The 25268-nt window shown below is 40.1% G+C and overlaps 1 protein-coding gene and 1 non-coding gene across 2 annotated transcripts; both read left to right on the forward strand.

Moving 5' to 3' along the window:
* The first annotated feature begins 6943 nt into the window (after positions 1 to 6943).
* LOC121136191 (STAM-binding protein-like) lies at positions 6944 to 25268 on the forward strand. The gene is made up of 15 exons (XM_040736051.1): positions 6944 to 7064; positions 7482 to 7582; positions 7809 to 7901; positions 8328 to 8610; positions 11451 to 11575; positions 12081 to 12218; positions 13788 to 13900; positions 14795 to 14894; positions 16700 to 17081; positions 17674 to 17746; positions 18866 to 19048; positions 20057 to 20132; positions 20333 to 20506; positions 23951 to 24050; positions 24820 to 25268. Exons 1-9 carry the CDS (start codon positions 6944 to 6946, stop codon positions 16754 to 16756), a joined length of 1131 nt encoding a protein of 376 aa, XP_040591985.1. The 3' UTR covers positions 16757 to 17081; positions 17674 to 17746; positions 18866 to 19048; positions 20057 to 20132; positions 20333 to 20506; positions 23951 to 24050; positions 24820 to 25268.
* Positions 21424 to 21531, forward strand: LOC121136228. The gene has a single exon (XR_005873367.1). It is a non-coding gene; the product is annotated as a U6 spliceosomal RNA (small nuclear RNA).

The following is a 25268-nucleotide window of genomic DNA, read 5'->3' on the forward strand; positions in this document are numbered from 1 at the left end:
ATGCATTTGCTCACATTTGCTACAAAATCTGACTAAGATGTGACTTCACAGGAAGCCTGTCCCCTGATACAATTGGCAATGATAGGGCTTTACAGACTCTTGTCACCCTCTGTTGGGAATGTTTCTTTTCAGAGATAGCATCATCGTATCATCTCAGTGCCTGAAAGGTTTGGGACGTATCTCTAAGAAGACTAAAAATAAGTTAAAAGATCTGAAAGATGGTATCCTGAATGTGTGGAAAATGGCTCTTCCAGAAGCCATATGCCTGCTAAATTCCAAGTGACTGATGTGTGTGTAAGTCTCAGGAGATGTTGGCCAAGAAGATCTTCACTACATCCAGAAATGTTAAGGCTGTTTGATCCTTGGGTTAGTTATTAGCTAGTATTATATGATTGTCCTACTGATTGAGTCTCAGGATATCAGGAATTCAGAATTCCTCTGAGCTGGATTTGGAATGCCCCTCTCTCATAGCAGGCTGGCTTCATAAACCAAATGTGTTCTCCCATCATTTTTGGGAGAATCCCCAGAATCTCTCCTATTTGGGATTGGGCTGATTCTCCTACACTATTAAAATATCAAACAAGAAATATATATATATATATATATATATATATATATCCAATGAAGGCACAATTGCTAGCTATACTAGCAACAACTTTCCACCTTGATTTGGGAATACATGCACAGACAGGAATTCTTATCTTGTAACAAGATTATCTATACAGAATATAGTCTAGAACTTCTACACATCCTAAGTGGTTTTGTCTGCAACTGTTGTGCTTATTATCAAATGAGATTTACAGTGAGAGAAGCAACTGACATGTGGATCATGATACTTTGTAACCACAGGAGTTTGTGTGCCAGGCTACCCATGCTCAAGTCTTACACTCAGCCTATAGTCTGCAAGTCTGGGATGGTTGTTCAATTAATCTCCTTCAATTTTTATCTATAAATGAACACATTAATCATTTAACTCCTTGGATTTAAGTTATTCACTGTATATTCTTCTCTTAATACCCAACCTGATTCATAGTCTTTCCCTCCACCTATTTCTTGTTCCCCATCTCTTTCTACTCCTCTTCTTCCTATTGCTCCTCATTCCTCCCGTTCTTCATTGGTCTTCACCTCCCTTCTTTCCTCTCCTCTTTTCCTCCCTCAGCTAACCATTTTCCTTCTGTTCCTTCATCCTTCACCCCCTCTTGCTCCTTCCCTTCATCCTAGACTTTATCCCTTATGTGTCACTTCTTTCTCAAGTCTTCTCTCCCTCCTCCTTGACCTTTGTATGTAGATTGGTCTCTGTTAGCTTTTTTGTATTGCATGACATTGGATGTCGACCAAGGAAGCTCATAGGTCTGTATTGATCAGTCTAGAAACTCTGTTATGCTTAGCAGAGTCTGTAGGTTTGGGCTCTTAAGCTTTAGGATTATTGCTTGCCTTTGTATTTTCTCTCAACTTCCTGCTTATCTTTCCCAATTTTGCTTCTTAGAGAATTCCCTTAGTTGTCTTGTGTCTTGAAGCTCTTTTCCCTTTGTATATTGTTATTGGTGCTCATGTTGGAGTGCTTTTTGTGTGGAGTGGGACATCTTCACCATGGTGCCATGCTAAACATGTGTAACAAGGACTGATCTTCTTTCTTTCCTTGTTACTCTTCAAAAGACTTTCCATATATCTTCATTTGAGAACCTCACAGAGTGTCAGGTAAAACGTGTCACCAGGAGTTCCAGATGTAATTGTTATCCCAGAAACTTTTTACTCCCAGCAGGGATGACCACTTCATCCACTACTTCCTGTAATTCCAGTTCTTGTCATTGTTTGCTCCCCAGGGGCTCCTGGTACCATAGCAGAGCTTGGCTCTACTTCTCTGACAATCAGCCCTGAGTGTGCTGGTGTGTGCTGGTACCTCAGTGCTCTGTGCCTCAGGAAAAGCCATTTGCTCATAATTCTATCATATCTACTTGAAACATGGGAGTGACAGAGCACCAGCTTTTATTATGAATCTGAAACCAGAAATCCATGCCATGACTTTTTAATTTCTTGCATAAAACAAAGCAACAAAGGGGAATCTTCCTTCATTGCCATTCTTACTTTTGTTTATGTGGCTGCTTAGGAGTGTCTGTTATTGTCATCTCTAATAGAACACTGCAGCCTTCATTTTAACCATTGGAATGTTGGTCAGTGGCATCATCGATTTATTCAAGACTATGGCCAGCTCAGTGTCCCTTTGCATATACATACATCTTAAGAAATTTAAAAAAGTATTTATTTTATATGTTTTGCCTGTGGGTATTTGCATCATGTGTCTTCACTCCTCACAAGAAATAGAAGAGTGTATCATATCCTTTGGAAGTGGACTTACAGATGTCTGTGTCATCTTGTAATTACTGGGAATAAAACACAGATCTTCCAAAAGAGCAGCTAGTGTTCTTAACAGTAGGGTCATCTCTCTGAATCCAAAATTCTGGCAAATTTCTACTTATCATGATAGGATATTATAATTTAATATCCAATTTAAGCTAAATGTTAGTATAATATTTAAAATAACTTCTTGAAATGACAGTATCCATGCTCCCTTCTTTCTAACTTTTTTGCCACTCAGCTCTATGGCTGCTCTAGTCTTCCTGCAGGTGTTCAGTCTGCCCCTTTAACAAATGTCTTCTTGGATACCTATTGGCTTTCAACTGCTTGATGACATCATTCCCCCTCAGCCAATCAGCAACAGATGGAGTTTTGAGGTTACCTTGGAAATAACTGACAAAACGTTCCTCAGTGCTGAGCATCTTTGAATCTGCACAGACGTGGATCTTTTACTGTGAAACCCAACAACCCGTGTTCTCATCCCTTTATTCAGATCCTACTCCTTTTGAAACCTACAACCTGTTCTCTCATTCCTTTGTCCCTATCTACTCCTTTTGTTCATTGTTCCTGACTTGAAGATGTCAGGTAGGAAAAGAAACTTTAATGTTTGTTTAGTTGGACAGCTTCCCAAATTGGGAAGCATCAAACAATGTGGGATGAAGGGGAAAGTGCTGAACATCTGTTTGGTGTCCTAACTGTAGTCTTGGATTGGACATTTCCTAGTGTTGTGAATTTGGACATTCTGTTTCTCCCCCTGTCACTAAATGTGCTTTTACGTGGTGAAAAAACAGGATGGCCATGCTCAGGGCCTTCTGAAGTATTGAGTCTTTAGAACCATGCTATAGGGAAGGAAACCAGATAGTTCCTGAGACTGTTTCAGGTGAAGCAGAGAAAGAGCTGGGTATGTAGTCTGGACAAGTAAAGGCCATGATTCTTCTTTCTACCCTGTTTTCCACATTAGCATTTCCCTGTTAGTGCTGTGGAGCAGTGGTGGAGAGATGTCATGGGAACTGCCTGCCACATCTGCCATTCCTCCATGGTTGCCTCCAGGGTTGCCTTGGCTGACTTGGCTGAACACACAGCTGTGTCCAGGTCTGGGAACAGTGAGCAACCTTCCTGGACCTGGAGGATGACAGTTAGGCCTGGACATTCATGGGAGAGACTGGGGTGAGTTTTATGTCTGAGGCACAGGAGGAATCTGTCATCCCTACTGTGATCTTCCAAACCAACTAACTCAAGGTAGTGTCAGTTTCAGAACTGTTTGGTCAAGTGTGTTCCATGAGCACTTGGGAGCAGAGGTAGCTGAGTCACCACCACTTCATGACTGACACACTCTGTTACATAATGAATTCCCAGAGAACATATCCCATAAAGTAAAGCCCTGTCCAAATTTAGAGGAATCTTTCTTCATGTTAAAATTATTTGTAATTTTTTCCATCATAATATTTTTGTTCATTATTTAGGGAATTTATTCAATGCATCTAATCAAACTAGGTTCCTAATCCTCCCAAGCCCACCATGCCACACCTCTGGCCATCCAAAAGAGAAGAAAAGAAGTGAAAAGAAAAGAAAGACTATAGCAAGTCTAATTTTTGTTGTCCATATACTCCCTGGAGCATGGTCAAAGTCTCACCCCTTAAGGATAACTGTGTCCCTCCCTACACACAACAACCCCTTCCTGCCAGATCAATCATGGGTTTACAATAACACTTCAGCATCTTTATCACAATTTATGGAATGTCTTCAGTGTCTCATGGTCTTCACTTTTTCTTTTATTTATTTGGAGGATGGGAAAATCTTCTGTGATAAGTCTCTCATTTTCAATGATGAGTCTGCTGTCATAGGCACCATTGAAAAGGGACTTTCCTACCTCATACCAGCCAGTGACAGCACACATCTGTGACTTCCACATGGTTTTAGGTGGGAGCCTGGACAATGGACACCAGCATGGAGTTCAGATACAGGACAGTGTCTAGAGTTCTATTGAAGAGGCCCAATTCATAAAGAACAATTCTCCATCTTCATTAGTGTGAGCTTCTGCATCTCAAGTTTCACTTTGCTCTGGCTGTGCATAGAGCTCTTCTCTACTCTTTGAAACCTCTTTTATTTCAATGTATTGACACTATTTTTGAAAAGTGTCTTCCCCTGAGATTGGAAGTGTTTTAATTGTTTCTGAGATGCTTTTTGCTCTTGCAGAGTCATCTGCTGCTGTCTCCTCTCCCCTCTGTGCCTCTAGGCTCCTTGGAGCTGCTCCGTGGTTCAGTAGATGCCAGTAGCCCCTGCCATCATGAGTTGATCTACATTTTAAATTCTTGGAATTTTTTATTTAATCCCTGTTTTTTTCAATTGAAATTGTAGTCAGGTTCTGACTTCTATGTCATCTACTGAATTGCAGAATTAAAAGCCTAAATTGCATGGCCATAGTGGTCACTACATTAGTATTGCGTAAATTAACATTGATTATTGGAGAAGCAAAGGATTTGTTTTCCTAACTAATTTTATATCTGATTTCAGGCAAAATTTTTGAACCTTGGCTCACACACCAACAGAGCTGTCCAGGACTTTTCACTGCTGTGGACACAAATGAGGTAAGTATCATGGCTGCTGAAAAGGAAGTTCTTTTCCTTGCAATCATATGGGGACAATTTAAAGTCCTGGTGTCTTTTTCTACTTTAAACCAGTGAATCTTACTTTTATTCTTCCTAGTGATCATGTCTCACTTTTTCTTTTCCTTAGCTGTGGAATCACAGCAAAAAGGTCAATACTAAGAGCAATTTGTGTTTAGAATTCATTGCACTTCTGCTCTCAAACACACTGTCTCTCTAGAAAACTTTCAAGAAAGGCTTGTGCAATCCCGTGCTCAATGGAGTTTCATTTCCTCCTGTCGCTTCTCAGAATAAGTTTCTAGAATCCTTGTCTAGCAGGAACTGAGATTTCCTTGATCATTGAACCTCAAATGCTATCCAAGACTTGGGTACCATAGGTACTATTAAATTATTGAGGGCACACATTCACAAATCCTTTTGTTTGTAGCTGGGATTACAATTTGGAAGGCATGAGTTTCTTGCAAGCTGGGATGCTCCCTAATTGCCTTGGTGATATCAGAATTTCCGTGTGGAAATTGCTGTGTTTATGCTTATGCACAATCCTCTGATTTGTGCACAACTACCTATAGTAGATTCATCTATAGTTAGTCTCAATAGACATGCTGTTTGTAAGATCCATTCCATAAATTAAATGCTACCCATTGGATCCTATTCAACTCTTTGCAACCATAGTGGGGATCCTAGGCTTGGTATGATTTGTATACTAAAGTTTTTGAGCCGAATCTCTACATGTGATGTTTTATTTACTCTAATTTCTTTAGTGAAGCTTTTTCTCTTATTCTCTCTTTCCCCCCTCTCTCAGATACACCTGTACACACACACACACACACACACAGAAGCACACACACACACAGAAGCACACACACACACAATATGTGTTTCTGTTATTTATAGCTAGAATAACTAGTTAGCAGGATAGCAGAAGACAGGCTCTGATGTTTCCCATCTTCTCTCTTTTGTCTTAGAAAAGGAACACCATCAGAAGTTACAGAAATGTTACTCTTCCACCCCAAGAGCGTATCAAAATTTTAATTAATGCGGGGATGACTATTGAGGTCAGCAAGAAAGTTCCCTTCAAAACATATGTAGATATGAAGGATGACCTCATAAAGGTGGCAGCTGACCTCCAAAGAAAAGACCTGGAAGAGGAAGCATTTGTGAAGTACCACTAATTTTTAATGTGAGTGGTTGCCGTTTCCATCTCCTTTCCTTTTACTGACCCATCACTAATCCTTTCCTCCTCTTCATGCTTCTGACCTGTGCTAACCTCATGGAAATTGACAAAGATATCTGTTAGTCATATTTATGTCAACTCACACACATGCTTTTCCTTACTATTCAAAGACATGAGGACCAAAGGTCATGGTATGGCAAACAAGGGATTTCAAGTGTAGTTCATAAGCTTGTGACCACTTGGCCCAGATTTTAGATGAAAGGGTTGTCAGCTAAACAGGATGTGTCTACATAGGTGAGTGTGTTGACTGCTCTATCTCCACCAAGGCATCCAGCCACAGGCTTATTGCTGTGTGTTGCAGAGCCCAGAATCCTCTTCTCTTAATCCTGTAGTTTATTGATTGGGATAAGAGACAGGTTAGCCTTTCCTGTTGCTACACAGTCACCAGGGGTTTGCGGACTACCTGGGGTCCAAGTGGCTCAGCACAGTCCCTGTGCTGTTCATTGTACTTGGATAGGCAGAATAAATACAAGGTGGCAGAGCTGTCACCTGAAATGACACTTATATCCTCAGTGACAAGAAGGTTATGTGCTTGAGGAAGGAATGATGGTAAAGGTCTCACCACTCATGCTTAGTGGTGAGTTTGATGAAAGACAACCTAAGCACACATATGCAGGTGACTCTGTGGTGACCAAGCACTGGGGAATAATGTGTGGGCATGATGTCATTTGTCTTTGGAAGACTGTGTGTGCTGAGTAGGCACATCACTGTCTTTTTCTACAGAGGAAAAGAAAGCTCAGATTTAGACATGATCTCAGATACAACAGTTTACACCCTCTGGGTGCAGTATCTCTCTATGCTCCACTGCACAGCTCCCCACAGCTCTATGTACCCCCAGTATCTCCTTTCACTATCTATTGCTCTCAGAGGTGAGGTTTGCCCTGCTGGGGAACAGTACACTATGCTGCTGTAGGAGCAAACATTGATATAGTTATTGGGAGTGGAAGAATGAGAGCACTGTCTGTATTCTACATGAAGTTCAGGAGGATGGTCTGTTTCCTCACAGTTCTGTGAGTTCATTAACTCTATCTGCTTTCTCCTGAGTACTGGGATGACAAGCAAGCACCATGTCTGCTTTCATGTACTTCTTGATGGCTGATGCTTCCTGAATGTACCAGCTGATGGAAGAGTGAGGACCATTCTCTCTCCAGACACTGGGAGGGAAAGGGATGTGGGACTTCAGGATGTGCCTCGTCTCACACCAGGAACTTCTAAAACTATGCATAGAGAGGCCAGATTTCTTCAGGGCCTCATCTAGACATTTGGAACTTTTCTACACACCATAGTCACTCTGCTTTATTCCTTTAGACTCTTTGTGGAGAAACTCAGAAAAGGCCCAGAATACCTCAACTGCCTGTCCAAGGGAACAAGATCCAAAATCAACAAGGTAGGTCTTCATTATCTATATGGCAGACGTAAAATCTCTAGAGCAACAGAGAGCTTAGGTTGGTGGGGAGCTGATGCTGCCTCAGCATCATAGTACAGAGGAAAGGGATTGCAGGTAAGGAGGTTCAAGTCATGCATGAGATAATAGTGCCTCTGCCCACTTGTTTTCTCTCCATCTTTTCTGACTATAGGACTGTTCTCATTTCTTTTCGGGTTTTCTGTTGCAGAGTATAAATAGAGTCTTTGTTATTGCTGAGACACTGAAAAGCAAACTGCTGAGTCGATACAACAGTGAATATGCAGGTTACCTGGCAGATAAGGTCAGTGTGTGGGCATGAAGACAGAATATTTGTGTGTCATCTAGTCAGCCTGTTACCTGGGACTGTGTTGTGCTGTTTCTGTGGAATCTGTGTTCAAAATGTGCTCCACACTCACTTGAACACTCATCCACCTATATCCATAGAAGTGACAATACACTACAAACACACACACACCCACACATACACACACACAGTGCACAAGTGTACTCATATATTGAGACAGAATTATTACTTAAGACAGATGTACAGCAACTGCATAAGGCAGTGCTGTTTTTTTTCATAGTACCCAGGTTATGAAGGAGAAGCATGGACATGATGATGAGATAACACAACTGATTACATCTACACTTTGTTTGTCTCTTTGCTGGCAATTCTTTTTCTTCTGAGATTTGAAGTATGAGAAGGATCCCATTTCTTTTTCTGTAGAAAAGAAGAGAAGAGGAAGAGGCAGAAAATAAGGCCTTTTGGCAAGAAGTAAAATATGCAATTAAAAACTCCCCAGAGTTTGCCAAATGGAGCTCTCTGGTAGAGAGACTGGTAGACGGAATTGAGAAAGATATTGGAGCAGTCGGTTCTACCCTGGCATCAGCATCAAAAAGTGCTGAAGAGACTTTGGCACTAAGCACTCCACAGGAAGCCTATGAAGAGGTCACCACCAACACATCATTAGACAAGCAGGGTGGAGAGACTAAGATGGTGGAAAGCCCAGGTAAGTCCCCACAGGTTCAGAACTTGGAAAGACTCATGTGAAGTGGACTCCATTGCATCTGGTCAGCCACACACACTTGAGAATGCAGCTCAGCAGGAAAGGAAGAAGGTGCTAGTGACCAGGTGTATGAAGTCCGGAGCACTGAGCAGCACAGAGAAGATTCATCCCCTTTTCCATGTCCTCAGTCTTTCGCTTCCCTGGATCCACTTTGCTGTGGTAACAGAACCTAATGTGATTAGTGTTGTCACTCTCCTTCCTGTCACCCTGACTATCTTGCAATAATAGGCTTTAACTTCTTTAAAGTCACATCAGTTTCTTCAAAACTTGTTGGTTTCATGTCCTCATCTTTTCAGTGCTCTGTAGAGATTAGAGGAAGCACATTAAGAAACTACTGAATCATCTCCCATTGTAAGGAATATGCTGTATATTGTGACTTTCTAAATGTTGGGCTCTCAGTTAATCTTATGACATAATGGAGAGATGCGAAGGCAATAGAATTTTGGTTGTAGGAGATTGTCTTCAGCATTAGTAGGAAATCCTCAAGTAGGTCAGGGAGATAATGACACTGTGACTGAAGTGCTAGCAGTGACAGTGTCAGAAGCTGGGATGGAATCAACAGAGAGCACCTGAGACTGGGTATGGTTGGCTACCTCTCTATTCAAAGTTCTCTTTGGGTGACATGAGACATGGAGACAGGAGAAGACATGGTTTCTCACAGCACTGGTAACTGTGTAGACATGGAACACAGAGGATCCTATTGGAATAGTAGGGCCAGGGAAGCCCAGCAATCCTGGCAGTCTCTTCACGTATCCAGATGTGCTGAAGCAACTGTGTATCCATGCTCACAAATGAACATGCACATTCTGAAAAATGCACAGCAGATCATGGACGTGCCCAAACACACTCATGGTTCATGCATGAAGGATTTCAAAAGTGCAATCCACAAAATTTTTCTCAAATATCTTAGCTCATTAATTTATACTTATTTTTACTTTCATTTGTATCATCTGGCTTTATATTCTGAATATGCCTGACTTGTGATCCTGGCATCTTATCAAGGAATTTCTGAAATTCCTAGTGTGCATCCTGTGGGCTGTCTTTTCACATGTTTCTAAAGTATTGGTTGATACATATCTTGTCTGGCATGACTCTAAATCTCTTCTTAAATGAGACCTGAAGTCAAATTGCAAAGCTCTTCTAAATTGGGCACAGGTGAGAGTCAGCCTTTCCCAGATGTGTGCCTGTGCATTCATAAATGCACACATTTCCAGATGCAGGTGAGAGCATCAGTCTTAGCCAGGCTTGAGTCTGTGCACTCAGCAATCTACACATCTGCATATTATAACACACGATCAGGAGTATGCTGTTATGTTTAGCTGGGACGGTAGAATTAATCAGGAAAGAGTGAGTGGTCCCTGGTAAGTGGAGAAACCTATCTCTGGAACTTTGCCGGGATTGGTGCAACATCTTCACTCATAGTTAGTGTCAAGAGGTGCAACAATTCTAGGTTGTAAGTGCACATGGATGGCTGAAATCAAGGATTGTAATTAAATCACTAGACACAAGATAAATGATAATTGTGTTTCTGTTGGGGAACAATTATGGAGAAAAATACACAATAGTGCTGAAGCATTTCCCTGTTCTTACTACTAGATTCTCTGACCCTCCAGAAAAAGATCACAAAGGAAACACATGCCTCAAGCTCCACTCTTTCCTCTTTAAACTGCCTGAAATCACACGCAAAATGGTATAACCATCGTTGCAGGTTCACAGACCAGTCACCTACAGATACTCATGCCTTTCTAGGGTCTGGAGGGTCTCCCCCATCCATACAAAATGCCTTATTGGGGAATGTCTATGGTGGCATGACATTGAGAAAGAATCTGTATATGATTCCATGTAACTACAACTTCTCAAAATTTGATTGTTATGGATGGTTTTTCCCCCAGCCTTGTCCCATAGCCACCTTTCCACAAATGAACACACTAATATTTATATTGCTTATAGTTCTGTTGACTGATGACTAGGACTTCTTATTGGCTTGCTCCATCTTAAATATTAACCAATAACTACTAATTTATGTATTTTCACATGCTCTTATTTTACTGGTGAATGCCTGAGTCATGTCTTCTCTTTCTGGGATGACATAGAAACTGCATTCTGCCTAAATTTGATGGGGTTTCTATGGCCTCACAACATTTCAGTGAAATGATCAACATAAATTAGTAGGCCCACAACAGGCTTTCTTCAAGGATGAACCTCAGGTGTACTAGTGGGTAGGTTCAGTCTTTGTCTGAAAGTCACTGGCCATGGGAGCCTCTCTTGTGAGAATCAGTCTCCAGACCCATGAGGAACCATAGAAATGTACTTCTAGACTTAAGAGTTCAGAGGCCAGCAGACCTGGAGATCTGAACCATAGACAAAGAAGACATGTTTGTTCCAGGAGAGACACATCAGAAGTTTACGTTTTCTCTGTCTGTCTGTCCTGTTGAGCTCCCAAAGTGCTTCATGTTACACACCTGTGTTGAGAGTAGACTTTGCACACTGAGTTTGTGAATCCACATGGAAATATCTTTACAGTCAATTCCCAGTTACACACACAGAAATATGGAGTTCCATCCACTCAAGCTGACAGTGAAGTCCATGCTCATAGCTACCAATATTAATGGTCAAACCTTGAAAAATAAATGCCCTACATGCTTTGTGGATCCATTATGGGCAGGAGATTCTTGAAGAGGTTCCCATTGACTTTGTGTTCTTTTTCCCAGGGTACCAGGCTGAGCTCTACTCAGGCACACCAGACCCTGTAACCTCAGATTTCTCCCTCTTTTCCATTTTAGGTCAGAACTCCAAAGGCCTCCACACTGTGGTCCTTCCAAAGGACCTTTGTAAACAGTTCCTCCGTTCTGCACGGAAGAACACCAAGAAAGGCATAGAGACATGTGGCATCCTATGCGGTACCCTGGTAAAGATCTGAAAATTTCTTTCTGAGTTGAGGCTGTTTCTACCCTTTGTCTGCCCATGTCTCTCAGAAAATATATCAGGGGTTCTCTCCACATATATATATATATATATATATATATATATATATATATATATATATATATATATATATATCAGTCCACAGAAGGAACTTTGTGTGAAATGGCCTGAGGTGCCTTGAATTTGATGACTGCATTAGGTTCCGTTTCAGAGCCCCTCTTCAGTGTCATGTTAGAAATTTTCATTCTAGTCATGGCTAATGCCTGTAATCCCAGGATGTGCTAAGAGAGATATCTTGTGGTCATGTCATCATCCTTCCTTTCACATGGTTCCCCAACAATGCACTGGAGCAGTCAAGGTGGGGAAACACTGAGGTGAGGGAGAAGGATGAGAGTCATTCACTGGGGTGAGGGCTTCACTTACTTATGTTATGACAGAGTGGGTTTGACAATGTCAGGGAGTGGTAACAATCTATTTTCTTTTGGCAGGTAAAGGACGAATACCATGTCTCCCATGTCATTATTCCTGTGCAGAAAGGAGGTCCCGATTACTGTTATGCCCAGAATGAGGAGGACATCTTATTTGTGCAAGAAGAACTGGGCCTTCTCACCCTAGGTTGGATTCATGTAAGCAAATTTACCTGACTGGTGGTGAGCTGCTCTTCTGAGTGCACTGCCCAGATCTGTCTCTACACAGAGTCAACCCATTCCAGATCACCTGTCTCTGAGCACATGCAGTCACTAGTGTTCCAGTGTTGAGTCAAAGGCACATTTCCTGGTGCATTTCAGCTTTACTAGTTAACTTCTTACTCAGTGTAGTTCTTCAATGTCCCAATTCCTTGTGAGTGTGTGGAGAATACTAGCTTGCCTAGCATGTATGAGAAAGTGCTATAGACATCATATACCTAAAAGCTGTATGGAATTATTTCAAATATGTCAAGAAAGTTCATTCTCATGATTGTATTTTGTCTTTGTGAAGGAGCACTTGTTATGTCAATACCCAAAAATCTCCTTCATGCAATGTTTTCAAGTATTTGGACAATCTGTGCAGACTTATGGTGATCTCCAAGTAAACATATTTCTTCCCTAGAGAGTACTTCTGAATGATTCTCTCCTGTTGAAGGCCTCAAACTCACAGAACAGGCAGCTCTTATTGGAATGAGAATGGTGTAAGCCACACTCAGTTATTTTTGAGTTTTGAGAGATCACAGCTTGCTTGGCAGTGCTGATGTGTGGGCAGTCTCCTGTGTTGCTTATGGGCAGGAAGGTCAGAAGTAGTTTTGAATAAACATAGAGCTCCCTGGGCAAATTTGGGCAGAACAATGATGTTTAGTTTAATGACTCTTAAGGCAACTTCATGTCCATACAACACTTAGAGAAGGAAACAGGAATCTTCCAAGGGGCTGGTCCAGATTTCCAACATCCTTCTTCTGAGATTGATCCCCCTCTTGTTGCAATCATCTCTTCCTTGATTTCATTATAGTTCATCTCCTAAGTATGCCTCCCCCCATGCTGCCAATATTTCAGTACGGCTTGTTCCTAAAAAACACAAGATTGTTGTCTTTTACTTTTGGCTTCCTTGACTTAACACTTGTAAGGTTCATCCCCACTCTGGCATTAGTTGTCTGAGGTGTTTTTAAACCTGGTGAACCAGTGAATAAGGGAAGTAAAGGATCTAGGCCCAAAATAATGTGACATATGCATGTACTGTACCACAAAATAAGAGCAGATGGGGCTCCTCTTTACATAGGGAGAACCACACAGGTCTCACAGGCAGGGTTGAAGGCAAGACCCAGAGAGAAGTTTGAACTGATGTTTGAAGTAGTCCTGGGAATTCTTTGTACAGACAGAGTCATGGTCTGCTATTGGCAGATGGGAAGCAGAGGCAGGTTAGAAGCTGAAAGACAAAACTTGGAATGGTTATTATTCAGACATCAGGTATAACTAAGCATAGATGAAAAAAGGATCTTATCCTTGGTGAAGAACCAGATAAGCAGTAGCTTCTTCAGATGTTTATGGAGTCGGAAGACAAAAGAGATCAATAAATCTTCCTTCTGTACCTAGACTTCTAAACTGTTTTCCTGGCTTGATGTGGGGAATCATGATGGGATCCAATTGTTGAAAATCCTAGGGACCTTTTCCTTTTGTTCAGACTTGGGTCTCACTGGGAATTCTTGAATTCTTTTGTCTCCTTAGACGCATCCAACCCAGACAGCCTTCTTGTCGAGTGTGGATGTACACACACATTTTTCCTACCAGATGATGCTGCCAGAATCAATTGCAGTGGTCTGCTCACCCAAATATAAGCAGTGAGTATGTCTGAATCAAGCCTGGAAGGTACAAGTGCAAAATCCTGTATGGCTGAGAACACTTTAAATACTAAGTAATATCCAGAGGGTCTCAACTGATTGCTATAGAAGCATTCCTTTAAGGAGCACATTCTAATTAACAACAGTTGCTGTCCTCAAACACCAAAGGTTGAAAAAGACCATAACAGACTCTTCCTAAGGGCGTCATCCTGTATCATTCCCAATGTCTTGGTAGTGTGAATTCCTCAGCAGAACTAGTGTTAGGAAAGCAACACATCATCCTGCTTTCCTTGGAATAAAATTTGTAGCCTAGAAAGTGTCCCACGGGGACTAGTGATCTCACGTTTTAGCGCAACCCCCGCTTGATCCTCACATTGTTTGGCCTGAACAGACATAACATTTTGCTTGATTCTTCTTCCTTCTCTATTCTATTATTGAGTTCCTTTGTTTCATTAAGTCATTCTATATGAAAGAGATCAAGAGAAAGACAGAGAGAGACATATACATAAAGGGGTAAGAAGAAGGAGAGGGATGACGAGGAGGCCAAAGAGAGGACGAGGAGGAGAAGAAATAAGAGAGCAGGTGGGAGGGTGATTGGGACTATGGCAAAGAAGACAAGTTCTAACACAACCAATGACAGTGATCACTCAGAATAGAAGGAGGACTTCCACATCAATTGTGAGGGAGGAAGAATTGTGCAGAGAAGAGGAGAGACAGGAGGAGAGGAGGGGAAAGGATACAGAAGTGAAAGAGAAGGGAGAGCAGTCATAGGAGAGGAAAAAGAGAGGAAGAAAAGTAAAAGAGGAGAAATAGGAGACAAACGTGTAGAGTAGAGAGAGGAAGGAGACGTGTGGGATATCTGGTGGACTGTGACATTGACTTTTCTCATTTCAGAACTGGAATTTTCACACTGACACCTTTTGGATTGAACGAAATATCAATCTGCACCCAAAGGGGCTTCCATCCCCATAATCAGGACTCAGCTATATTCTGTGTACGTATCAGTGAACAAGAAATTGAGCTGATGTCTCCAGCCAGTACATAGACCCGAATAGCTTTATCATCCTTTTTTCACCTTCATGGATGTTTGGCATCATCGCACACCTTCCTAGACATCCATTATAACCATTTATCTAGGAAGGAGTGAGCAGTGGATATATGTGTCTTATATTTGAAACATTGTCATTTGCTTTGTTTGAGGATGCTGACAATCCTACCCCTTTTCCTGATGTCTGGAGATAATAATACTATACACTTTCCAGCCTGTTGTGTGGAGAAGGGAAGAAGGACTAGGGTGGACTCAGGGACAGAGAGTGTGCTTAGTCTGATGTCCTGGATACATTCCTAGGAACATGGTGAACAGAAGTAACTGACAAAGCATGGACTCCATTAGCTTATTCAAGACTTATTACATGTTAATTTTTTCTTCATCATTGTCTGCTACTAAACATAAGTTGGTAATGTGAATGCCAAAGAAAGGGCCAAGTAAATAGGTAAATTAAGGATATTCATCCCAGAGTATTGATTCAAAATCAGGGTTTTCAGCTTCCTAGGGAGATGATTTCTTCTCCAATGTTGTGTCTGTGATAATACACTTGGCATGATCAGACCTCAGAGCTTAAGATCAGTATCAGATCTCTTTACTTCAATCAGCCTGGACTTTTCTATTCAGTTTACTTCAGATAAAATTTAGTACCATTGTGTGAAGAAAAGAACCGTGTCCCATAAAATTTGTGTTGAGAGGCAGAGATACAGTCAAATAGATTCAAGGAAGACTGAGATCCTAGGATCAGTGTGCTAATACCAAGAGGTAGAACTCGGTGTCTGTATTTATAAGCATCATAAATGTGTATGAGCATTTGTTAAGAGTTTGCATAATACTCCTGATCCTAACAGGAAATTGAGACCTAATGACATTTCAACTGTCATTTTACAAACATGTATATACATTTATATTTCATTATGTTTATTTATGCAATTTCATTATGTATTCTTTTTAAATTAAACACTGTTTTATTTTAATTCTGTGTCTCTGTGGATTCGCACATGTGAATTTAATGCCTGTGTGTTACACGAGCTCTTCAGATGCTCTAGATCTGGAGTCAAGCAATTGTGCACTGCCTACTTCCTTGCAAGAACAGTGGGTATTGTTATGCATAGCAGCATACTCCATCGCCCAGTGTGTGGTCTCATGGGTTAAGCCCAGTCTTGAATTCTATGATCCTCAGTGCTCCCTCTCTGTCACTGGGTTCCTTGCGTTTGACACAGTGTTTAGCTGTGGGTGTTTGACTCTGCTTCCATCAATCATTGGTTGATGGCTCTGTTTCCCAGACTCTCTGGCAGTGGGATTGTAGGCTGGCACTCCCCTGATCCATGTACAAAATCCATATGTTAGGGAGCACATACCATGTTTGTTTTTTTGTGACAGATCTTTTGACATTGCTTCTAATGATATCAGGATTTCATCTATAGGCTGAGAAATATCTACCTTCTTGGAACATTTTGAATCAGGGACTTACAACTTGGGATGTGCCTCATTTGAGGGAGTGTTTCTATTTTGAGTGCTAGGACCTGGACTTATTTCTCAGCACTGCTGAAATCAGCCATGCTGGTGTTTGGTTAAAATTTAGCCTGGGAGATAGAAGCAGGAGGATAATTTCGGGATCCACCTGGTTATCCTAAGGCTATGTGTTCGAACCAGGGACAGATGAGACTCTCTTTTGGTGTAATATAAAAAGTGTAAGCTTTTTTCCAACAGTTTTCCATGCCTTAACCACATTTCCTGTTCTCCAATTGCAGGACTGCAGTCATGTCATCTTTGAAAACAGCAGGGTGACCATCAGGGATTTGCGATGAGTAAACCAAAGCACACACCCACCTCAGTGGGAGTGTGTGTGTGTGTGTGTGTCTGTTGTGTGTATATGTGAGTGAATGTAGGTTGGTGTATATATCTGTATGTATGTTAACATTTTCATGTTATATCTGTTATGTATGTTTACTTGTTTGTATGTATCACACACTGTGCTCATTCACAGAGCCCAGATGAACTTACTTTTTTAGTTTTAGCAGTTAGGAGAAAGCATGGATAAAGCAGAAGATTATGACACATAAAGGCAAGAACTCTTGAGGATACATCCTGAGTCTAGATGTGAGAAAACAAAAAATTCATTTTACTTACAAGGTGAGGTGACTATTTCTGCCATGTGAGTAAGAACTTTCTGGAATAATGCACTAGTTGGGAATTGTGATTATTAGAACATCCTGGAAAAATACCTTAGTTCAATCTCCACAATACAAAAGAAACATAGTCTGACATGTGTTTTGTTATATGACAGTATTTGCAGTTCATAACTGACAATGATGGTATTTCTTTGAGTGAGGAGAGGGTTGCTTGAGTCAGGAGAGAAAATTCATCAAAGGTGTATCCTACATGAATTGCAATTCTAAGTTGTGAATATACATTTCCGTTTCTTGTTTAGCCTCCTGCATTTATAACGTAGCTACAAACCCTTTGACTAATGATTTTTTTAGTTAAAACTGATTATATGGAAGCTTTTAACATGAAAAAGGGAAGTGTATTACTTGAGAAAGAAAAGTACAAAACAGAAATTTTTAAATTTTTTCATAATAGAAATTATTTACATATTATATACACTGTACAAAAAGGAATAAGACAAAGGGGTCACGAACTTTATGTCAAGAAGGTATAATAGTACATCTAAGAACATGATGGGATTTCAAATTTGATAAAGATTCCTTCCATTGAATTGTAGAAACTCATTGTCAGAAAGGATTTGAACATGACTGGTAGCCTCTGATTACCTCTTCACGATGACCAGCTGCTTGGTAAACTATTTATTCTTAAATCCATTTACCATATCTATCCCTAAAGGAAAGCAAAATTTATTTCCATCACCCAGATATACAATCATCTGGACCAATTTTGTTTTCTGTTCAAATATCTGATAATGCAATATTTCCCTACATGAAATCTTTCAGTAAATCAGCAGTTATATTATTTAGAATTATTAATATTACCCTCATGTGGGATATATGTGATTGTTCTTTTCTTTTTAAATTATTCCTATGACCTATGAAAATTTTAGTGAGTTAATAAGCAGTTAATTCTTTTTGTATTTTATATTCATATATTGGGAAGAGCTTTCTAAATCAAATGTTGCCACATATTAGCCCAGTCATCTTCCCATTCATCTGAATTACAAATAGATATATTTGGCAAGTTTGTATTGTGCATATAAATCTGTGCTTTCATTTCATATTACTTTAATTTAAATTTTAATTGTTTTATTATTGTAAAAGTTGTCACAATTCAAGTATTCATAGTTCACACTTTTTTAGTGTAATTCCTCTTCTAACACAATTTGCACAATTGGAGATCATACAGTTAGTACTAAGGAATTAACACACCACTAAGTGAATAACAGTACTTAATGTATGAATGATTTCTTCAAATGAGAAGGTAATTATGCAATAATATTTTGCTCCAACACTACCTGTTGCTTGTTTGAATTTTTATGCATCCGTGAGTTGGAAAGACTGATTGCATTTGCAGCACAAAGGAAGAAAGCAAAATTAGGTTTGCTATTGCGAGTTAACATAGATTGAGTGTGCTCAAACTCTAAGTCACATTTGTAGGTTTTAGCCAATATTAATTCATAGGCATAAATCAGTTGGTTAATTCATTAATAGGCACAAGTAAAGAAAGATTCCTTCATAATTTCTGAGCGACGATGCTCACCCTCAGTATTTAGAGACTACAAGTTAAGCAAGTTAAGTTATCCTCTTTCCAGCTGTGTTATCATCTGTAAATTGGGAATAACCTCTGGGTGATTAGATGTTATAACAGTAGATAATACATCATACAATTTACTATCATCAGTCTTTAATATTCCCCAAGGCCCATGTCTTCATTTATTTTTGTATTCTGGAATAATTGTTTCACAGATCTCAATTAATGAGAACAACATTGGACTTCCTTGTGGGAAATCATGAGCAGAAAGCCGAAGTCCTCTAGATTGAGCAATGGATGTGGAACATATGAAGAACTTCAAGATGTGTCTAGATGAGATCTATCCATGCTCATTCTTCTCTACAGCCTGATGCACTCTCAACTTTACATTAGTTCAAGTGAGATTTGATTATTCACTTTTACAAATAGTGTTACTTAAGTATTAATACTTACTCTAGTTGTAAGCATTTTAACAACTATGCAGTGAAAATCTCACTCCCCTGAGCAAATTGGTAGCATGGGGAAGTTGTGAGGGAAGTAGGAGAAAGAGGAGAGAAGAAGGGGAGGAGGAGAACATGAGGTATCAGGAAGATTGTGTTGGGGGAAGAATAGAGTAGGAGAGCAAGAAGAGAGACACCTAAATAATGGGAGCCCTTATAGGTTTAAAGAGAAAACTTGCACTAAGGAAATATTCAGAGATCCACAAGGATGACCCCAACTAAGAATCTAAGCAAAAGAAGAGAGGTTGCCTTAAATGCCCTTCCCCTATAATGAGATTGGTGACTATCTTAAATGCCATTGTAGAGCCTTCATCCAGAAGCTGATGGGTTTAGAAACAGAGAATCACAGCTAAGCACTGAGCAGACTCCTGGAATCCAGTTGTAGAAAGGGCAAGACCATGCACGGGAACCCACAGACACAGCTGACCTGTGCAAGTGGAAGTTAATGGACCCCAGTCTGACAGCTGAGGAACCAACATAAGACCCAACAAGGCCTCCTGAATGTGGGTATCATTTGGGAGTCCTGGACAGTCTATAGGACCTCTGGCAGTTTATCCAGAATTTATTCCTAGTGCACAAATGGGTTTTGGGAGCACATTGCCTAGACACATGGGGGAGGGCCTAAGTCCTGTCCCAAATGATGTAACAGATGTTGATGATCCCTTAAGGACACCTCACCCTCCCTGGGAGTGGATAGGGGTGGGAAGGCGGGGTCAGTGGGGACCAAGGGAGAATGGGAGTGAGGGGACTAATGTTGGTATGTAAAATAAGATTGTTATAATTTAAAGAATTTTTTTCTAAATGACCAAAAAAAGAAAGAAAATGGCACTGCTCATTCACCTTAGGCTTCACACATTTATCTGATTATACGCATAAGATGTGAACCTCAGCTGTTCTATTTTACAGAGGAAAAACCAGGTTACTCATTGGTGTGAAAGGCTGAAAACCTGATTTGAAGCTCTTGACTAAAACTAAAATTCAGGTAACATTCTCCATTTGTGCATTCCTGTTTTATAACTAGTCACACTCTAGTTTTACATTAAGAAGTTTATTTTTTCTTCAAAAATATTCATTATCAACACTTATGAGAGAGAGAATATTAATCAGATAAAAGGAGAAAATGCCATTCTGTATTGAGTTGAAGTTATTTCTCAGTTATTAAACCAGTTGTGTCTCCTATAGAAGACCTGGGTTCAGTTCTCAGCACCCACATGGCAGCTCCCAACTACCAATGACTCCAGCTCCAGGAAATTCCACATCTTTTCTTGCCAATGGGGGAACAGCATAATCACATCTATAAAATAAGAATAAAATTCCTTCAGGATAATGGACATTCATCTCTTTAAAGAATCACTTGTATGCGGTAAATATGATTTTAATTATTTTATTTAATTATTTTTATGCTAAGATTTGTATAATGATTGTAACATATTGGAAGTGACTTTCCTTAGGATCCTTCATTGTACACAAAAAGACAGATCATTATGGAAGGATTCTTACTTAGACCACTTTTCTATGTCTCAAGTTCACAATAAGCTAGATTGCATTTTGCAAACTAAATTTGTGCTTTTACTCTCACATTATACAGCTATGTGAAGCTCATAGTAAAGTCTTATTTTCATAAAAAATCAAAAGTTTTCTTTGTGACTATAAAGATTGATTTCTTGGTTATTTTGAAGCTCCTGAATTCTATATCAATGAAAGTATGCTAAGGTTCTATAATTCTGTTAAAATATACTTATTGGAAATATAATTTCTGGGACTTTGCAGTGGTTGACATTTTATCTGCTGATGTTTCAGCTTTGCCAAATTATGTGACATTAAGATTCTAATATGTTTCTTTGTTATCTTATTTCTACTCTTTTATGTTGATAGGACCTTCACTGTGATCTTAGAATATATATTGTATATTTTAGTATTGAGTAGAATAAAAGACAGAGTGGAGTATGTTGCTCAGTAGGAGGAGTACTTACCCAATATTTTTGAGACTAGATTAATTAGAAAATTTGTCTGAAAACATGCCAAAATATTTAATTACCTGTGGCTTTGTTGTCAGTAGTAAGAATTTTCTTTATATTTGTTGTTATATAGTCTCAACATGTAACCCAGATTAGCCTCAAAATTCTGATGTGTTTATCTCCTTCTCTTTTTTTATATTTTATTTTCCAGTTTAAATTTAGATAAGAAACGAGGTTGCTTCACAAGTCAGTTCCGGGTCCCTCTCCCAATCCCTCCCCTTCTCCCGTGCCCTCCCCCAACCCCCCCCATTATATGTGCTCGCTTCGACAGCACATATACTAAAAATTGAAACGATACAGAGAAGATTAGCATGGCCCCTGTGCAAGGATGACACGCAAATTCGTGAAGCGTTCCATATTTTTTGTTTGCAGACAATATGATAGTTTACATCAATGATGCAAAGAACTCTACCAGGGAACTCTTACAGCTGATTAACACCTTCAGCAAAGTGGCAGGCTACAAGATCAACTCAAGAAAATCAGTAGCCCTACTATATACAGATGATAAAAGGGCTGAAAGAGATATCAGAGAAACATCACCATTTACAATTGCCACAAACAACATAAAATACCTTGGGGTAACCCTAACCAAACAAGTGAAAGACCTGTATCGTAAGAACTTTGAATCTTTAAAGAAAGAAATTAAAGAAGCCCTCAGAAAATGGAAAGATCTCCCATGCTCTTGGATAGGTAGGATCAATGTAGTAAAAATGGCAATCCTGGCAACAGCAATCTACAGATTCAATGCAATCCCCATTAAAATCCCAGCACAATTCTTCACAGACCTGGAAAGAACAATAATCAATTTTGTATGGAAAAACAAAAGACCCAGGATAGCCAAAACAACCCTGTTCAACAAGGCAACGTGCGGAGGCATCACCATCCCTTACCTCAAGCTCTATTACAGAGCTATAGTCCTGAAAAAAAGCTTGGTATTGGCACAAAAATAGACAGGTAGACCAATGGAATCGAATTGAAAACCCAGGTATTAACCCATACACGTACGACCATCTGATCTTTGACAAAGAAGCTAAAAATATACAATGGAATAAAGAAAGCATCTTCAACAAATGGTGCTGGCATAATTGGAGACTGGCATGTAGAAAAATGTGGATCGATCCATGTTTATCGCCATGCACAAAACTTAAGTTGAAATGGATCAAAGACCTCAACATAAATCCAGCCACACTGAACCTCTTAGAAGAGAAAGTGGGTGGTACCCTTGAACGAATTGGTACAGGAGATAGCTTCCTGAACATAACACCAGTAGCACAGACAGTGAGATCAACAATTAATAAATGGGACCTACTGAAACTGAGAAGCTTCTGTAAGGCAAAGGACACAGTCAGCAAGACAAAAAGGCAGCCCACAGAATGGGAAAAATATTCACTAATCCCACATCTGACAGAGGGTTGATCTCCAAAATTTACAAAGAACTCAAGAAGCAAGTCTCCAAAACACCAAAGGACCCAATTAAGAAGTGGGCTGCAGAACTAAATAGAGAGTTTTCAATAGAGGAGTCTAAAATGGCTGAGAGGCACTTGAGAAAGTGTTCAACATCCTTAGCCATCCGGGAAATGCAAATCAAAACAACTCTGAGATACCATCTCACTCCTGTCAGAATGGCTAAAATCAAAAACACCAATGACAATTTATGCTGGAGAGGATGTGGTGAAAGGGGGACACTCCTCCATTGCTGGTGGGAGTGCCAACTAGTTCAGCCACTTTGGAAATCAGTATGGAGATTCCTCAGAAAAATGGGAATAAACCTACCACAAGACCCAGCAACTCCTCTCTTAGGCATATATCCAAAAGATGCCCATTCATACAACAATGATGTCTGCTCCACTATGTTCATAGCAGCTTTGTTTGTAATAGCCAGAACTTGGAAGCAACCTAGATGTCCCTCACCCAAAGAGTGGATAGAGAAAATGTGGTACATCTACACAATGGAGTACTATTCAGCAGAAAAAAATAATTGAATCATGAGATTCGCAGGCAAATGGACGACACTAGAAGAAACCATCCTGAGTGAGGTAACCCAGTCACAAAAAGAGACTCTCTCATATATGGATTTTAGACATAGATCTCGGGAGTGCCAGCCTACAATCCTATGGCCAGAGAGTCTGTGAAACAGAAACTTCATTTAGTGGCTGATCGAAGAAGAGGCAGACTCCCTTGGTTAAGTACTGAGCTGAACTCAAGAAAGCCAGTAACAGAGAGGGAGGACTGATGATCAAAGGGATTAAGACTGGGCTGGTTTAACCCCCAGAAACAGCTGACCAGACAAAGGTTAACTCTTGAATCCCAGGCATCAGCCTGGGAAGCCAGCATGGGACTGATCAAGACCCCCTGAATGGGGGTGTCAGTGAGGAGGCCTAGGGAATCTATTGAGCCTTGGGCAGCAGATCAGTACCCATCCCAAGTATACACACGGAATTTGGACTCCCATAGAACAATGTGAGGTGCACTCTCACCCTGAACTCTTGGGGAAGGGTTCTTCTCTTGATATAAGTAGTCGCACACATTTACACATGTTTAAAACTATGCCAACAGTAAACTTTTCATGATGTTGCAGCAAAAGAATTAATAAAAAAAACTTCCTGAGTCACCGTTTCTCCAACCACTACATTTAAAGAGTGTGTTTTGGAAAATTCAGGTCTGTATTTGACATGACTTTGTCACCAGCACTTGCTTATAAGAACCAAATTATATGGTGATTAAGGGGCACAAGGATAAATAATGAGGTATAATGATAGTAGATTTATTTTCTCACTTCCAGGCTCACAACTGACAACTTGACTTTGATACTTCTCAGTGAACATTGTCTGAGATACTTGTTTGATAACAGCTTGACATAGGTGTTTCTTGGTTAAAAGAAAGTAAGTGTGTTACTTACATTTCTCACTGTTGTCACAAACCCATAGCCAAATCTGTTGAAAGAGATTCATTTGGATCACAATATACTGATAGTATAAAAAGAAACCAGCAAGTGGTTTGTGATGCAGAAGCTAATCACTGACAAAAAATGCCAAAAATCAGTGCTGGTAGAGAATTGTACCCTAAATGGGATGGCTATCTCATACTTCTGAGATTCAGAAAACAATTTAGAAGGTTGTCAGGAAATACATAAGAGCTGAGACTATGGAGAAGGCCAGCAGCAACAACACACATTTTTGGATATGAGATAGCAAATGTGACCTACACAAGACCTGTTCAGGACTCACCTTATCAACATACATTGTGGATGATACAGGACCCCTAGGCCTACTCCTACATGAGGGATAATTGGCTGTTAATGGTTGCTCAGGAATGGGTGATGTTTGCTTCAATGGTGCAGCCCTTACAAATTGCCCTTTTCCCAGTATATGCCATCCTGCAAACACTTAGAGAAGAAACTATAAATTGACTTAGCAAGTTATATATTAGAGAAGACATGACAGCAGAAATGGATGGTGGTTTCAGCAAGAGGGAGAAGTACGGGAGAGGGCAATAAGAATAATTTCTAAATTTTATTAAATGTCTGAAACTATTACAAAAAAAGAAGAAAGAAGGGGAGGAAAGAATGAAGGGTGCACGGAAGGAAGAAATTGAGGGAGGAAGTAAAAAATAGTGGGCCAAAGGTTTACGGGCACTGTTCTTTGTATAAAGGTCATGAACCTGATGCTGTTGGAGCTAGAGGGGCAATCCTGGACATCACACGCAAAGAAGATGGATACTGGCAGCTGATGGAGCCGGGAGGACCAGCCAGAAAGAGTAGATGGATTCAGACAGCTGATGGAACCAGAAGGACCAGTGATGTAGAGAAAAACTGATCCATGAATCCAGTGGAATCGGGAAGACCAGCCAGGCCTTATGTGTCAGGGAGGCAGATATATAGAACTGTTTAGTTAAGAAGTATCCCAGACAGTCTTCCTCTTGTTATCTAGATTTCCAATATGACCACCCATCCCTGGGTGAGATTCCTCACACTAAGAAATTCAGTGGCCTCACTTTACCTTATTGTTGTACTTTATTTCTCCCTGGCTTTAGAGCTCAGGTTTTATTATGTTCTCATCTGAGAAGAGCCAAAAATAATCTGGTTTTTGCCTAATTGCCTA

Source organism: Mesocricetus auratus, unplaced genomic scaffold (assembly GCF_017639785.1).
Source record: "Mesocricetus auratus isolate SY011 unplaced genomic scaffold, BCM_Maur_2.0 Super-Scaffold_100054, whole genome shotgun sequence".
NCBI lineage: Eukaryota > Metazoa > Chordata > Mammalia > Rodentia > Cricetidae > Mesocricetus > Mesocricetus auratus.